This window comes from Oncorhynchus tshawytscha, linkage group LG02, assembly GCF_018296145.1.
Source record: "Oncorhynchus tshawytscha isolate Ot180627B linkage group LG02, Otsh_v2.0, whole genome shotgun sequence".
NCBI classification, from domain to species: Eukaryota; Metazoa; Chordata; class Actinopteri; order Salmoniformes; family Salmonidae; genus Oncorhynchus; species Oncorhynchus tshawytscha.
In genome coordinates, this window is record NC_056430.1 from 44,982,224 (window position 1) to 44,999,279 (window position 17,056).

At 42.3% G+C, this 17,056-nt stretch overlaps 1 protein-coding gene across 2 annotated transcripts in view; it reads left to right on the forward strand.

Moving 5' to 3' along the window:
* The window catches only part of LOC112244880 (peroxisome proliferator-activated receptor delta), a 37,852-nt gene extending 21,716 nt beyond the window's left edge, over positions 1 to 16,136 (forward strand). Inside the window, exons 3-8 of one of the 2 annotated variants that reach the window (XM_042299561.1) lie at positions 9,605 to 9,756; positions 9,970 to 10,108; positions 10,264 to 10,469; positions 12,075 to 12,281; positions 12,530 to 12,773; positions 12,950 to 16,136. In XM_042299561.1, the coding sequence (XP_042155495.1) occupies positions 9,605 to 9,756; positions 9,970 to 10,108; positions 10,264 to 10,469; positions 12,075 to 12,281; positions 12,530 to 12,773; positions 12,950 to 13,197 (1,196 nt within the window). In that variant the 3' untranslated portion in view covers positions 13,198 to 16,136. Of the gene's footprint in view, positions 1 to 9,604; positions 9,757 to 9,969; positions 10,109 to 10,263; positions 10,485 to 12,074; positions 12,282 to 12,529; positions 12,774 to 12,949 lie in introns of both variants that reach the window. The other variant, XM_024412731.2, reaches the window with a different exon arrangement.
* Positions 16,137 to 17,056: the final 920 nt, after the last annotated feature.

A 17,056-nucleotide genomic window follows, 5' to 3' on the forward strand; every position in this document is an offset into this window, starting at 1 on the left:
GTGGACAGAATCATAACTTCGATAGCTTTGTACTAGTTGAAGATTATTAGTCAAATGTGTGTGCTACGTCTGTGTTGATCAGCCAGTGACAGGGCTGTTCTTTATAGTATGAACACACAGCATCACCTTTCACTCCTCACACAGTAAATTCCCTTTGACGTTTACTTTTAGACATGGCTCCTATAACGAGTCCCCTCATTAACTTGACTTTTAAAAAACTATGTTCCAATCTAGAACTCAGTATTCTGATCTATATTGAACTAACTGCTTACAAAAATATAAACAACAAAAATATAAACACAACATGTAAAATGCTGGTCCCAACTTTCATGAGCTGAAATAAAAGATCCTAGAAATATTCCATATGCACAAAAAGCTTATTTCTCTCAAATTTAGTGCACATGTTTGTTTACTTCCATGCAATAAAGACAACTCTAAAACATGCAGTTTTGTCACACAAATGTCTGAAATTTTGAGGGAGCTTGCAATTGTAGTGCAACTGATGGTAGGAATGCCCACCAGAGCTGTTGCCAGAGAATTGAATGTTAATTTCTCTACCATAAGCCGCCTCCAATGTCGTTTTAGAGCATTTGTTAGTACGTCCAACCGGCCTTACAACCACAGACCACGTGTAACCACGCTAGCCCAAGACCTCCACATCCTGCTTCTTCACCTGCAGGATCATCTGAGACAAGCACCCAGGCAGCTGATGAAACTGTGGGTTTGCACAAGCAAAGAATTTCTGCACGAACTGTCAGAAATTGTCTCAGGGAAGCCCATCTGCATGCTCGTCGTCCTCACCAGGGTCTTGACCTGACTGCAGTTTGGTGTTGTAACTGACTTCAGTGGGGAAATGCTCACCTTTTTATGGCCACTGGCACGCCGAAGAAGTGTGCTCTTCACGGATCATTCTCGGTTTCAACTATACCGGGCAGACGGCGTGTATGGTGTCATGTGGGCGAGCGGTTTGCTGATGCCAACGTTGTGTACAGAGTGCCCCATGGTGCCAGTGCGGTTCTGGTATGGGCAGGCATACGCTATGTACATCGACTAAAATTGCATTTTATCAATGGCAATTTGAATCCTGAGGCCCATTGTGGACGATGAATGACATGACAATCACCTCATGTTTCAGCATGATAATGCTCAGCCCCATGTCGCAAGGATCTGTACACAATTCCTGGAAGCTGAAAATATACCAGTTCTTCTATGGTCTGCATACTCAGCAGACATGTCACACTGAGCATGTTTGGGATGCTCTGGATCGAGCTATATGACAGTTCCAGTTCCTGCCAATATCCAGCAACTTTGCACAGTCATTCCACAGGCCACAATCAACAGCCTGATCGCTGCATGAGGCAAATGGTGATCACACCAGATACTGACTTGTTTTCTGATCCACACCCCTACTTTCTTTAAAAAAAGGTTATCCGTGGCCAATTCCCAGTCATGTGAAATCCATAGATTAGGGCCTAATTTATTTATTTAAAATGACAGATTTCCTTATATGAACTGTAACTCAGTAAAATCTTTGAAATTGTTGCATGTTGCGTTTTATTTTTGTTCAGTGTAGCACTGTTCTGATCTAGAACTTAGTGCCTATGGGGGCAATCAATACAGTTACGTATTGGGATATTATTTTTGATGATATAGCAATATCATTTTTGGTCTAGTTTGCTGTACCTGCACAAACTCCAGTATTTTTCATTCAAAGTTTATTTTCTACATTTAAAAAAAATAGGGAGCCAATTTGTGTTCTGCACCTATTTCCATGACTAATGGCGGTCTCTTGTCCCGCTGCAGCATACATGAGAAATATGTTTGGAACATCAAATAGCAATAAAATCACAGTATCGAATCGCATTTAAAATCTTGGGATGCATATCGTATCGGCACGTAATTATCATGACGACGGGGATTTTTCTGTCATAGAAACCCTAAAAAATACGAAGTCTGTAAACTTAAACGATGTAAACCAAATATAAAGTATGTAGAAAGGATGATATATATATATATTTTATTTATTATAATCTGAGAACCAACCAACACCAAAATAAGAGTCAAGGGAATTGGGAAAAATTGGCACTTGGTCAAGCTGCTCCCACAACAGCTCAATAGGGTTGGGATCTGGTGACTGTGCTGGCCACTCCATTATAGACAGAATACCAGCTGACTGCTTCTTTCCTAAATAGTTCTTGCATAGTTTGGAGCTGTGCTTTGGGTCATTGTCCTTTTGTAGGATGGAAATTGTAGTGATAGCCTTCCTATCGCTCCATTCCAATCACTTCTCAAGGTCCCTTTTACCCTGTACAAATCTCCCTTTACCACCACCAAAACACCCCCAGACCACCACATTGCCTCCACCATGCTTCACATCTTTTCATTTTTTTTGTGGTTCACGAATGTTCTTCTTTGTGGTGCGAACACCTCAAACTTAGTTTTGTCTGTCCATAACACTTTTTTCCAATCTTCCTTGGTCCAGTGTCTGTTCTTTTTCCCATCTTAATCTTTGCTTTTTGTTGGCCAGTCTGAGATGTGGCTTTTTCTTTGCAACTCTGCCTAGAAGGCCAGAGAATCCCGGAGTCGCCTCTTCACTGTTGACGTTGAGACTGGTGTTTTGCGGGTACTATTTAATGAAGCTGCCAGTTGAGCACTGAGGCTTCTGTTTCTCAAACTAGACACTCTAATTTACTTGTCCTCTTGCTCAGTTGTGCCCCAGGGCCTCCCACTCTTTCTATTCTGGTTCGAGGCATTTTGTGCTGTTCTGTGAAGGGAGTAGTACACAGCGTTGTACGAGGTCTTCAGTTTCTGTCAATTTCTCGCATTGAATAGCCTTCGTTTCTCAGAACAAGAATAGACTGATGAGTTTCAGAAGAAAGTCTTTGTTTCTGGCCATTGTGAGCCTGTAATGAAACTCACAAATTCCAATGCTCCAGTTACTCAACTAGTCTATGGAAGGCCAGTTTTATTGCTTCTTTAATCAGAACAACCATTTTCAGCTGTGCTAACATAATTGCAAAAGGGTTTTCTAATGACCAATTAGCCTTTTAAAATGATGAAACTTGGATTTGCTAACACAACATGCCATTGGAACACAGGAGTGATGGTTGCTGATAATGGGCAGCTGTTTCCAGCTCCAATAGTCGTTTACAACATAAACAATGTCTTCACTGTATTTCTGATCAATATGATGTTATTTTAATGGACAAAACATTTGCTTTTCTTTCAAAAACAAGGACATTTCTAAGTGACCCCAAACTTTTGAACGGTAGTGTACAAACACAATCCATGTCTCAATATTCTCAAAGCTTAAGCTCCTCCTTTAACCGTTCTCCTCCCCTTCATCTACACTGATTTGACATCAATAAGGGATCATAACTTTCACCCGGTCAGTCTGTCATGGAAAGAGCATAATGATTTGTATACTCAGTGTATATGTACTAGAGGTCGACCGATTATGATTTATGATTTTTCAACGCCAATACCGATTATTGGAGAACCAAAAAAGCCAATACCGATTAATTGGATGATTTTTTTTTTATTTAAATTATTTTATTTATTTGTAATATTACAAATAAATTACAACAATACTGAATGAACACTTATTTTAACTTAATATTATACATCCATCAATTAGCCTCAAGTAAATAATGAAACATGTTCAATGTGGTTTAAATAATGCAAAAACAAAGTAAAAGTGCAATATGTGCTATGTAAGAAAGCTAACGTTTCAGTTCTTGCTCAGAACATGAGAACATATGAAAGCTGGTGGTTCCTTTCAACATGAGTCTTCAATATTCCCAGGTAAGAAGTTTTAGGTTGTAGTTATTATAGGACTATTTCCCTCTACACCATTTGTATTTCATTAACCTTTTGACAATTGGATGTTCTTATAGGCACTTTAATATTGCCAGTGTAACAGTATAGCTTCCGTCCCTCTCCTCGCTCGAACCAGCAACACGACAACAGCCACCATCGAAGCAGCGTTACCCATGCAGAGCAAGGGGAACAACTACTAGAACGCTCAGAGCGAGTGACGTTTGAAACTCTAGCGCGTGCTAACTAGCTAGCCATTTCAGTTCGGTTACACCAGCCTCATCTCGGAAGTCATAAACAGCGCAATGCTTGACGCACAACGAAGAGCTGCTGGCAAAACGCACGAAAGTGCTGTTTGAATGAATGTTTACGCGCCAGCTTCTGCCTACCACCGTTCAGTCAGATACTTAGATACTTGTATGCTCAGTCAGATTATATGCAACGCAGGACACGCTAGATAATATCTAGTAATATCATCAACCATGTGTAGTTAACTAGTGATTATGATTGATTTGTTTTTTATTACTTTAATGCTAGCTAGCAACTTACCTTGGCTTACTGCATTCACGTAACAGGCAGTCTCCTTGTGGAGTGCAACGAGAGAGAGGCAGGTCATTATTGCGTTGGACTAGTTAACTGTAAGGTTGCAAGATTGAATCCCCCGAGCTGACAAGGTGAAAATATGTCATTCTGCCCCTGAACGAGGCAGTTAACCCACTTCCTAGGCCGTCATTGAAAATAAGAATGTGTTCTTAACTGACTTGCCTAGTTAAATAAAGGAATAAAAAAAAAATTATATATATTTATTTATTTTTAAGTCGGCACATCGGCGTTCAAAAATAACGATTTCCGATTGTTATGAACTTGAAATCGGCCCTAATTAATCGGCCATTCCGATTTAATCGGTTGACCTCTAATATGTACATAGCTACCTCAATTACCTCTTATGCCTGCACATCAAATCGGTACTGGTACTCCCTGTATATAGCCATGTTATTTTTACTCATTATTGTTATTTGTTATTCACTGTGTATGTATTCCTCATGTCAATATTATAATTTTTAAAATTATTTATCTTTTAACTCTGCGTTGTTGGAAAATGACTTGGTAGTAAGCATTTCACTGTTCGTTTACACCTGTTTGCGAAGCATGTGGAAAATGAGATTTGATTTTGATCTAGAACTTGCTGTGCTGATTTAAAACGGTGTGCTGATCTAGAAATCAATGCTGCAATCTAGAACTGTTTTGACTGTATAGTCGGCCTTTACCTCCATTTTGTCTGTTTATACTCTCTGAGAGAAAAATGGTGCTCAGTAGCCTGTCATTGTTTTCCAGCAAAAAGACTTAGGGGCAGATTCCGAATTAAGAATTTACGCCTTTCCTACGCACACCTTTCCTATGTACTTCTCAGTATTTGGTATTCAGACTTCTCTTATTCAGTCACGTAACATGCTTTGCAGGCGATATTCTCTTGTGCGCACTGAATCAATTCAACAGATTAAAAATGTATCTTAAGCTGTCCCTTTTCAATACGGTGTACCTTTTTTTTAAATTAGAATTTTGTTGACAGTCTACAATACATCGAACGGGTTCAGAAAATAGGGATCAATTAAAGACTGCCATTTATCCATCGTTTCTGTTTCAGCACCAACTAGTAGATTTAAAAATACTCTTGTAGATTATTTTAGGTACATTTTAGGTTTAGGAAAGTAAGTATGAATTAAAAAAACAGGTTTGGAGAGCCTTTACGGTCAAAATATATTGACAAATAAAAACTAGTGGTTTGATTCATCCTGAAAGTTGTCATAGCCATGAAATATTGGAAGGTAGGGGGGGAAGTGGTACAATAGGGGTTGAACTATAGTTCTATAAATCTACCCTAATTCTCTCGGATCATGGAACTGTATGACAACGGGTCCAGTCGTCGTGAATCGTGCTCCGAGTTTAGTCTCCTATGTGTGGTCTGTGTTCCATAATGATTAAAATAGGCTACATGGACCCTTGGAAAAGGGTCCGCAATGCATGTATTTGAATGATTTTTCAGTTTGCTGGTTTCATATTTGTCTCCAGGGATCATAAGGAAAAATCGTCTTAAACGATTGCTATGTGCACTTACAATCCCCTTCTCGAAATGGACTACTCGTTTACCTAGCTCTTATCAATAGCTCTTCTCCATTTAGAAATGACTCTGCATGGAGAATGCTGTTATTTATATCGGGGACAAATACATGCTTTTTCCACTTTGAACCGACAGGTTCCCTCGACCATATTCATGGTCTCCTTGTGCATAAAGGTGGTGGAATTAAGTCAAGGTCAGAATACGGCTTATCTGTAGACACACATCCGCCACACCTTCATTTCTCAGATCACCACCCCAAAAGGAATAGCGGGTGAATAGCATGCTATTCTCATTCTTAAGTTTGGGGTTAGAATACATTTAAAGAGATGTGTATAAAAAGGGAATTATGTTCTTTTTTTAGCACGCTTAACTCAGGTTGGAATCGGGGTCCATTATACTTCAACTGCAAATTGTACACATCTGAGTAAGGCCCATGGAGGACAACCTACAGTGCGACGGGCCGACGTGACCATGCTTGTAAAGAGAGCGCTTTATTTGACTATTACATTGCAACAATAAATTGTCCATTGAGATTGTGGTGAGAAGAAGTCACTTTGCTGGGTCATGATGAAATCCTCACAGGAGGTCCAAAGACTGCAATGTCTTCTCACGTAACACACTTGATCTATTTTTGAAGCGTCATGGAGCTACTCAGAAAAGACTCCCCTGTGTTAAAATCTGGTTTCCCTTGACACCGATTTGAGTTGGGCGTACATGTTTCATACCCAGCTGTGATGGCTTAAACAGGGTTTGAAAAATAACAAATCAAACTTTATTTAAACGTTTTTTATCACAATATGCTTTACAATAGTCCTTCACAACCTTGACATAGCCTACCTTATAAACAAACGGTCGGCAAGTAGCCTTAACTTAATCTGCGGGAATAGATCTCGCCAACAAATGTTTTTTAGAATGGCCAGCCATGTGTCCTTGTGAGGGGCCACTGACTTCTCCTCCAGATACAGATACCCTTTTGATACGGAGCGCTGTTTGTTTTTGTTTAACGGCCGAGAGATTGTTATCTCTAATCCACAATCCACATATACGCACACATGCGCACTTAACCACACACATCCTCAGTACATGGAGCAGTTTAGTGTGTCCCGGTATAGGGCTCTGAGTTGGTGTTTTTAACATTGAGCTGCTCTCCCTCTGAGCCATCATACCAACCACTGTCAGACCAGCCAGCTACTGTACCCACTTTCCTCCACCAGTGGCCCCTGAGTTTGGGTAACTCTGGTCCAGAAATTCTTTACTTAACTCTTCTTTATAGGATACGTTTCTATTTCCTACATTCCGGTCAGATTTGGCCTCCTCTCCCAGCTCTGCCAACCTACATGTTCATCTCTGTGCAGTAAAGCTATGCTTGTGTTTGCCTTGGCAGGTGGGAGATGGCGAATTCACAAAAGAACCGGAGTGTGGATAGGCTGTGGTCTAGTTCGGAGGTCAGACCAGTTGAGCTCTTTCGGTTAAGGTTTTTTTCCCGTAAACATTGAGAATGAGTCTGACTACACTCCGCTCTATTAGGCTTTTTGGTTTCTCAAGATCAACGTGTATTACACACTGTACCTGGGCTTCAGGTAAACCGTATCGCTGCAGACAAGCAACATCTAGTGTTAATCTCGAAACGGCAACAGGCTCTGTCACACCACGGCAACAGGCTCTGTCACTGACTATAATAACACTCTTCTCAGGTGGTGAGCAACAGGCAACCATCATTCTTAAAGCTTCAATCAGCAGTATAGAAACAATAACAGTGGTTTACCCACCCCTGTTTTGGTGAAAAGCTGAAGGATGGGGCTGGTAAAATGTAACCACTTTCAAATTCATAGACCGAGCTATAGATTCAAAGACTGACCCTCCATGATATCAAAATGATAGTTTTAACCATGTTTTGTGACTATACAGTACTTATTTACATTTACCTTGTTTACAAACGTTGGTGTAAAACAAGCTTATATTTTGGGTTCTGATGGGGTATGACAGTTCGTGAGGCATTCATTAATAATATTCTTTGGGAATCAATAGAGAGAGAGTGAGAGGTGTGTGTGTGTGTGTGGTTTTAAAAATGTATGTAGCAACTGCTGATGGCTCCTTTAAGTGATGACCATGGGGGGGGACAGAGATGGAAAACCACACCAGAGCTGGAAAACCACACCAGAGCTACACAGTGCGTGTCCTGCATGTGACTTTTGGAGAGGAAAAAAACAACCTCAAAGGTGGCAATCAGGGGCTTCATGTTTAATGCTGTTAAGCAGAATCTAGGTTATACAAATTGAAAAGCAAGTTGACTGAATTCCCCTGTCATTAAAACCCTCTTTTTGGACTGACTGTCACACATGCGCACTATGGCTCATTCTTTGCATCCTCTGTCCTCTCCTCCTCAGCCGTTTTGGAGAAAATCCAAGGTACCTCCCTTCTGACCTTCTCCTCCAATGGGTTTTGGGAAGGAGTCAAGGAGAGATGTGAGGAATGGAGGAAAGATGAATTGAGGAAAAAGCCTCAGAGGAAAGTGGTCATGGAGGAAGCATGGAGCACCACCCATGCTGGTCTTGGTCAGTCTGCTCTTGCGGTATTACTTCTCCTCGTGATAAATTCCTCAGGCGCCTAGGCCTCTCCTCCCACACACAGAGGAACTCAGACCCCCTGTCTCTCCTGTTGTGTGGCCCGACGTCGCTCAACCTGCCTGCCCTGACTGTGCTGGGTTTCCCATGCTTTCATCCTGGCCTAACAGCGCATCCCTCAGGTTTTTATCCTAGAATTAGAATGGATAGAATAGAACACCCGTAACATGGTCAGTAACATGGTTACATTGAGGTGTATTGTCCGTCCTACCTACTTTAGTTCTGGAGTGTAACAGAGTGGATAGAACAGAACGCACTCTGTTCCAATTTCTGAAATGGAACGTGGCCTTAAAATGGAATGTCCCTCCTTGCCATTCTACTTCTAAATAGGGTGTTGCGACATCCCCCTAGAAACAGAACAGATGCAACAGAACTCATGGTTAGAACATAATAAAACTCGCATGGTTCTATATTCTGAAATGGAACGTAACTTGAGATCTGATTGTCCCTCCTAGCCAGTGTAATTCCATGGGGTCTCCGAACCATTAGCATTCTTGGCATACCTCCTGGGCTCCACTGGGAGAACTCTTTGGCAGGCAGCAGCAGAGATCAAACCCCAGGGAGGAACTGGCTGGAACACACCAGCAGATTCCTGACACACTCGCACATATAGAAACATGGACATGAGCACACACAGCTCACATTGCACATATACAAAACATCTTGAGGTAGCGTTGGTAAATTGACACATAGCCCAGTCATACCCAGAGCCAAATAAATACTATACAGACTGTCCAGACTGGTGTCACCAACAATAACTTTTTAGTTTGTAGTCTTGACTCGAGTCTCGTCCTTGTCTTACGTTCAGCTCTGTACGGTCGTTCCAGTATTACAGAGAAATTCATTCAATGCTTTCATATTACACATGTTTTATGTGGATTGTGAAATATGAGTAATTGGACCTTTTTCACTAGTCCAAAATATAATACCAAGACATTTTATATGAGGAGATGTTCCTTGTCTGGTCATGTGATCAGGACAAACTCCGGTCCCTAGTTAAACTCAGAAAGGACCATGTAATAACAGAACCTCTCTCCGTCTCCAGATCTGTCCCAGACGTCGTCTCCATCGCTGTCGGACCAGCTCTTCCTGGGTCGAGAGGAAGGGACGGGGGCCGGGATCAACGTGGAATGTCGGATCTGTGGAGACAAAGCCTCGGGGTTCCACTACGGAGTACACGCCTGTGAAGGCTGCAAGGTGAGGAAGCCGAGAGGGAAGGCATGAGGACATCCCAGGAGACTCCCAGGATGTCAGTGTTTTGGAGTTGCCCACTGCATAATTCATAAATCTGACCTTTTCACTTTTCCAATCAAATCTGCTGCTCTTTATATCTAATCATTTAAAAATGTCTATCTAATATACATTTAGCTTTTTTATTTTATTCACCCCTTTGCTTACTCTTTCTCTCAGGGCTTTTTCCGCCGGACCATCCGTATGAAGCTGGAGTACGAGCGCTGTGAGCGCAGCTGTAAGATCCAGAAGAAGAGCAGGAACAAGTGCCAGTACTGCCGCTTCCAGAAGTGCCTGCTGCTGGGCATGTCCCACGACGGTGAGACACACACACACACACACACACACACACACACACAGTGATCACCTTTCCGTTCCCTCATTTTCACTTTAGACAAAGTCAAGGATGTGTACCCTGTGAGCATACCCAATTTATAGATGTACACTGATAGGGGTTTTCCTGGTTGTTCCCAGCGATCCGGTACGGCCGCATGCCGGAGGCGGAGAAGAGGAAGCTGGTGGCGGGCCTTCTGGCGGGAGATACGGCCCCGACCACCAACCCCAACGGCTCGGACCTCAAATCCCTGGCCAAGCGGGTCAACAACGCCTACCTGAAGAACCTCAACATGACCAAGAAGAAAGCTCGCAGCATCCTCACCGGCAAGAATAGCTCCAGCCCGGTAGCGTATCCATATGTAAATGAAATATAATACTTTTAACACCAGCTCAGTACTGTATCCATATGTAAAAATTATACATATAATGCATTAACACCAGGTCAGCTCAATACAATATACATATGTCAATATTATGCATACAGTCCCTTCATAAAGTATTCACACCCCTTGACTTATTCAACATTTTGTTGTCACAGCCTGAATTCAAAATTGATTAAATCTTCTTTTTTTCTCTAACCGATCGACACACCCATAATGGCAAAGTGAAAACCTGTTTTTAGGAATGTTTGCAAGTGTTTTGAAAATTTAAGTACAGAAATATCTAATTTAAGTAAGTATTCACACCTCTGAGGCTCTACATGTTAGAATCATATTTGGCAGTGATTACAGCTGTGAGTCTTTCTGGGTAAGTTGCTAACAGCTTTGCATGCCTGGATTGTACAATTTTTGCAATTGTACAAAATGTGTCTTCCGCATTTAACCCATCAGAGGGGTGCGGGGGGGCTTCTTTAATCAACGTCTGTTATTGGCCATTAAACTCTGTTTTAAAGTCACATTTGGCTTCATGGTGGCATCCCTGAGCTCAAAGGGATTTTCGATGTCTGCTTTTCAATTATTTTTTTACCCATATACCAATAGGTGCTCTTCTTTGAGAACTATTGGAAAACCTCCCTGGTCGAATCTGTTTCACTGCTCTGCTGAGGGACCTTACAGTTATCTGTATGTGTAGAGTACAGAGATACCAGTGATAACAAGGGGGTTGAAAACTTATTGACTAAAGACATTTTATTTTTTAATGAATTTGTAATGTTTAAAAACATCATTATACTTTGACATTATGGGGTATTGTGCCAGTGACACATCTATATTTTAATCAATTTAAAAATTCAGGATGTGAATACTTTCTGAAGGCATTGTAATTGTTACCCAGAAATGATTTGATAATGTAGCTGCTGCATTGGGCCTTGAAGTAATTTCCATGCACTTCAATTGTGTCCATGGCCATTTTTGATTCTGTCATTTCAATCCACACTAATCGAAGTGACAAGAATGTCACCTACACTCCAGAAGGGCACTTCAGCACCAAGGAGCATAGGCTATACTGACTTCACCTTTGTTCACACTGCCTGGCTCTCCAGTAGCATTGGTTGTCTAGCAACCTAGCTGCTGTGTATGAATGTGTTGTTAAAAACCCTGCTTGCCTTGATGCCTTATCACTGTTGTGTCTGAGATCGTGGAGGACAGGGCAATGGGCCAAATGTCAGTGTCACTCAGAACAGGCTACTCTTTTTCATGAGTTGATTTACAGGTTGGCTGTGTGCTTATTTACATTTTAGTCATTTAGCAGACACTCTTATCCGGAGCAACTTACTTACATTAGTAACATTTTTACTTTTTTTTCTTCCCCATGGGAATCAAACCAACAACCCTGGCGTTGCAAGCCTCATGCTCTACCAACTGAGCCACACGGGACTTGTCTGCAAACACTGTCTTCCTAAACTAGGCCCAGGCAGAATGGCCTTACAGAATGCAATTTCAAGTGAAAGGTCTGTTTAGTGTTGTCATACTGCTATTACTTAACTAAATAACCCCCCTCTCCTCCCGTAGCCCTTCGTGATCCACGACATGGACTCGTTGCACCAGGCTGAGAACGGGCTGGTGTGGAACCAGCTGATCAACGGGACGCCGCCCAACAAGGAGATAGGGGTTCACGTGTTCTACCGCTGCCAGTGCACCACGGTGGAGACGGTCAGGGAGCTCACGGAGTTCGCCAAGAGCATCCCCGGCTTTGTAGACCTCTTCCTCAACGACCAGGTATATACAAGAACACACCAATTATCAATCAAGACCAGGTACAGTAAAGCAACATTCAATCAAATCATCAATCCATGGTTTTGTTGGGTGCGTCATTGTACAGCCAGGAATGTCATCTATAGTTGGCTATATAACATAAAACATGAATACATGCTGGGCAAAAACCCAGTTTAAAAAAAAAATGTTTAAAAAAATTGAGATGTTAGACTAGTGATATTCAGGCTGCTGTTCTCCCTCCCCCCCACCAGGTGACGCTGTTGAAGTACGGCGTGCACGAGGCCATCTTCGCCATGCTTCCCTCGCTCATGAACAAGGATGGACTGCTGGTTGCCAACGGGAAGGGCTTTGTGACCCGGGAGTTCTTGCGCAGTCTGCGGCGGCCCTTTAGCGAGATCATGGAGCCCAAGTTTGAGTTTGCCGTTAAGTTCAACGCCCTGGAGCTGGACGACAGTGACCTGGCCCTGTTTGTGGCCGCCATCATCCTCTGTGGAGGTACGTGCTGGTTCTGTACTGGTACTACCATTTTATAATTCAGTACTATGCACTGTCATAATAAGCCTAGCCAAGCTGAGCTTAGTGCTGAAATCGTGTACAAGTTTGTTTTCTACCAGTTGACATACAGCATACTAAACCGCTTCTCCCACTCCTCCGCTCTCTCCTCCTCCCAGACCGTCCGGGGCTGATGAACATCAAGCAGGTGGAGGAGATTCAGGACAGCATCCTGCAGGCCCTAGACCAGCACCTGCTGGGCAACCACGCTGACTCGCATTACCTCTTCCCCAAGCTGCTCAACAAGATGGCCGACCTGCGCCAGCTGGTCACAGAGAACGCCATGCTGGTCCAGAAGATTAAGAAGACTGAGTCAGAGACCTCACTGCACCCGCTGCTGCAGGAGATCTACAAGGACATGTACTGACTGGACTGAACTGGTTTTAGCTTTCTACAACAGCGGTGCTGTTCACTCACTCCTGTTTCCTGTGAGTGGGAGTCACAGGGGGTGCATGTTTTTTGTTCCAGCACTAACACACCCGGTTCAACTCCTCAGCCAATCAATCACGACCTTGATCAGTTGAGTCAGGTGTGTCAGCGTTTTTATTCTAATGTTTTTTTAAATAAAAGCCTGAGGAAAACGGATACCTGAAATGGCAATGTGCTGACTGGTGGGAGTTATGACTATGAATATAGCTGCACACTCTTGTTTCCGATGCAATTGATTTCTAAAGAATCACCATAGTTTGGGCAGCAAACTACCTTCATCAGGGTCTCTTGACTGTCTGGACTGGACGGAATGACATTCTGATTGGGAATGGAGCAATGGACTAATACAAAGTAATACACACCCTACCACATATTAAACATGTGTGGAAGTGGTTGGGTGTCCCAAATATATATGTATATTATAAAACCTGATTTGAGCTGTTTCAAGACATAATTGATGCTGTTGTATAGCAGGCTTTTAACTGTGGTTGGACAGGACTGATACAGTTGACTGCTTGTAGTCTCCTGCTCTCAATGTGGTGAAGGTGCAGAGGTATTCCAGGAGAATAGCAAACAGCTCCCCAACCAACGCCACAACAAAACCAAGACTACTTTTATTTCCCCGCTTCTATTTTTCGACCGATGATCAGCATTGCTATTTTTATACAACAGATTTTTGTAGTCTCTCCCGATGAGGAGTGTTTTTTTACAACGGTCAACCCATTCTTAACCCTGAACTGCAGGGTTATCATCAGACTGTTCTGCCATTTTGTTTGTGCTACAAACTCTCTAAGAGGTTGTGATGCTGATATTCAGAAAAGGGATGGTTCTGCTTGCCTGTAGAAATAAGAGGGTCGTCGGCAACCATGGGCGTCCCCTTTCCCATTCCTAAGGCCCTTACCCTGGGATCAGCTATCACCAAACCCCCTTAACTCTCCTTTCCTCATATGGATACCTTCAGTACAAATTCACACCCGTCAACCTCCCAATTTATCTGCCAATCGTAGAACGGTTTTGATTGATAACTCACCACCCACCCTTCGTGTCATTACCCCAGACACTATCTGATAGCAGGAGTTAATATTTGTACCTTCAAAGTTTAATTCCCTCCATGCCACTGAGCCCCCTCCCCTCCTGTTAGACCAGGAAGTACATGGACATACTCAGTCTCACTTCTCAATGGACACACACATATACATTTATAGATTCTTACAACCTCCTAACCTCAATACCTTTTGTTTTATTTTGTGTACAACTGTTGGGTCTAAAACCATGGGACAATTCTGTGTTGTCATACTGTGAAGGTTAACCTGACCCCGGGGTCTGTGTAAGATGTTTCCATGTATGATTTTACTTATGTTTACGCTAGATTACTTATGCATAATTGAAGTATTATTCGTAGGTATTTTTTCAGCCAGGCGGTGTTCTGTAACCTGAGCACTGTCGATAAGCCAAACTCTGAAGCCGGTCTTGTGCTTCCCAGTCAAAACAGTTCACGCATATATTACGACAACATCATGTGACGTTTTTGTTTTGTTGTTCGGCAGGGTTCTTTCCAGCTGTTCACGCACACGTTTTTTTTTTTCTTGAGGCAAGTGTAAGTTCAGTAGCCGACGCCTACGTCCCTTAGTCGGTGATAGGTCAACAGTAGGGGTGGGAACTATGAACCGAATTGTTCAAAGAAGTATATGCTGTCATTCAACAAGAAAGCGCAGCAGCAGCCAGGACCTACTGTCTGCACTGCACCACTAGTTTTCATGCACATTATTTCACTTGATGTACTGCATCAAACATCTAAGACCTCCTCGGTGAAAACGTCAATTTTTTGGGAGGAAGTGTTGGCTCAAGAGGGATAAATAACAGTAATATTGTCACTTTTTTTCTTGTTTTTCAAGAGAAGGTTTTAAGGGAGTACGCAAGCACAAACATTCGCTTTGCCTAGCCGAGTTCTACTGGGAGCAAACCGAAACCTATGTATGCGGCGGATGCCTTAACAGTAAAAATCTCATATGATGAGCTTCCCACTCGTTCTTTCCTCCCTCTTCTCATTCTTCCACTGAGTAGGGTGTGAAAAATTTGGCCAGCTGTCGGTCAGTCGCACAGTCTAACTAAAGACCATTTTGTAATACTTCGAGAGAAATGGATCCTCCTCCTTTAATTGCTCCCCTCCTTTCCATCTTTCACTTCAGTCACTGGTCTGAAAGGCCTGATCACATGAAAGCAATACAGAGAAGACTTCTGTGGGAATTCCACCATAGACTTGACCTATCCCTTCCTTTTTTCAGTGATCAACTGAAGGGAGTTGAAATGCATGCCAACAGTTAAGACATCACTGCTAGAAACATATTGACTTGTTCTATTGTTCTGGACAAACCCATCATAATACTGAAGCTGTTGGAATTCTTAGTTGCAGGGGGACCAATCTATTTTGCCATGAGAGGAAATGGGTTTATCCTCCATTCTTTAGGTCAACCAATCATGGTAACTGATGAAATACTGCATGTCCTACATAGAAATTATTTAAATGATATGTAAATCTATTTTTATTATGTTCTATATTGTGACATACAATTTCTTTTAGTTTTTGCAGTAATTCTATTATTACAGTACCCGTCGAAAGTTTGGACACATCTACTAATTCCAGAGTTTCTTTTGACTTTTTTCTACATTGTAGAATAATAATGAAGACAAACTATGAAATAACACATATGGAATCATGTAGTAACCAAAATATATTTGAGATTCATCAAAGTAGCCACATTTTGCCTTGACAGATTTAGCACTCTTGGCATTCTCTCAACCAGCTTCATGAGGTACCTGGAATGCATTTCAATTTAATTTGTGGAATTCCTTTAATGTATTAGAGCCAATCAGTTGTGTTGTGACAGGGTAGGGGTGGTATACAGAAGATACCCCTATTTGGTAAAAGACCAAGTCCATATTCTGGCAAGAACAGCTCAAATAAGCAAAGAGAAATGACAATCCATTACTTTAAGACATTACATTTCAAATGTTTTATTTCAAGAACTTTTAAAGTTTCTTCAAGTGCAGTCGCAAAAACCATCAAGTGCTATGATGAAACTGGCTCTCATGGGAACTACCACAGGAAAGGAAGAACCAGAGTTACCTCTGCTGCAGAGGATAAGTTAATTAGAGTTAACTGCACCTCAGATTGCAGCCCAAGTAACAGACACATCTCAACATTAACTGTTCAGAGGAGACTGTGAATCAGGCCTTCATGGTCGAATTGCTTCAAAGAAACCACTACTAAAGGATACCCATAAGAGGAAGAGACTTGCTTGGGCCAAGAAACATGAGCAAGGGACATTAGACCGCTGTAAATCTGTCCTTTGGTCAGATGAGTTCAAATTTGAGATTTTTGTTTCCAACCTCCGAGTTGCAGAGTAGGTGAACGGATTATCTCTGCATGTGTGGTTCCCACCGTGAAGCATGGATGAGGAGGGGGGGCTTTACTGGTGACACTGTCTATGATTAATTTAGAATTCAAGGCACACTTAACCAGCATAGCTACCACAGCATTCTGCAGCGATACACAACCCATCAGGGTTGCCCTTAGTGGGACTATCATTTGTGTTTCAACAGGACAGTGACCCAAAACACACCTCCAGGCTGTGTAAGGGATATTTGACCAAGGAGAGTGATGGAGTGCTGCATCAGATGACCTGACCTCCACAATTCCCCGACCTCAACCCAATTGAGATGGTTTGGGATGAGTTGGACCGCAGAGTGAAGGAAAAGCAGCATGCATAGTCTTCAGCATATGTGGGAACTCAAGA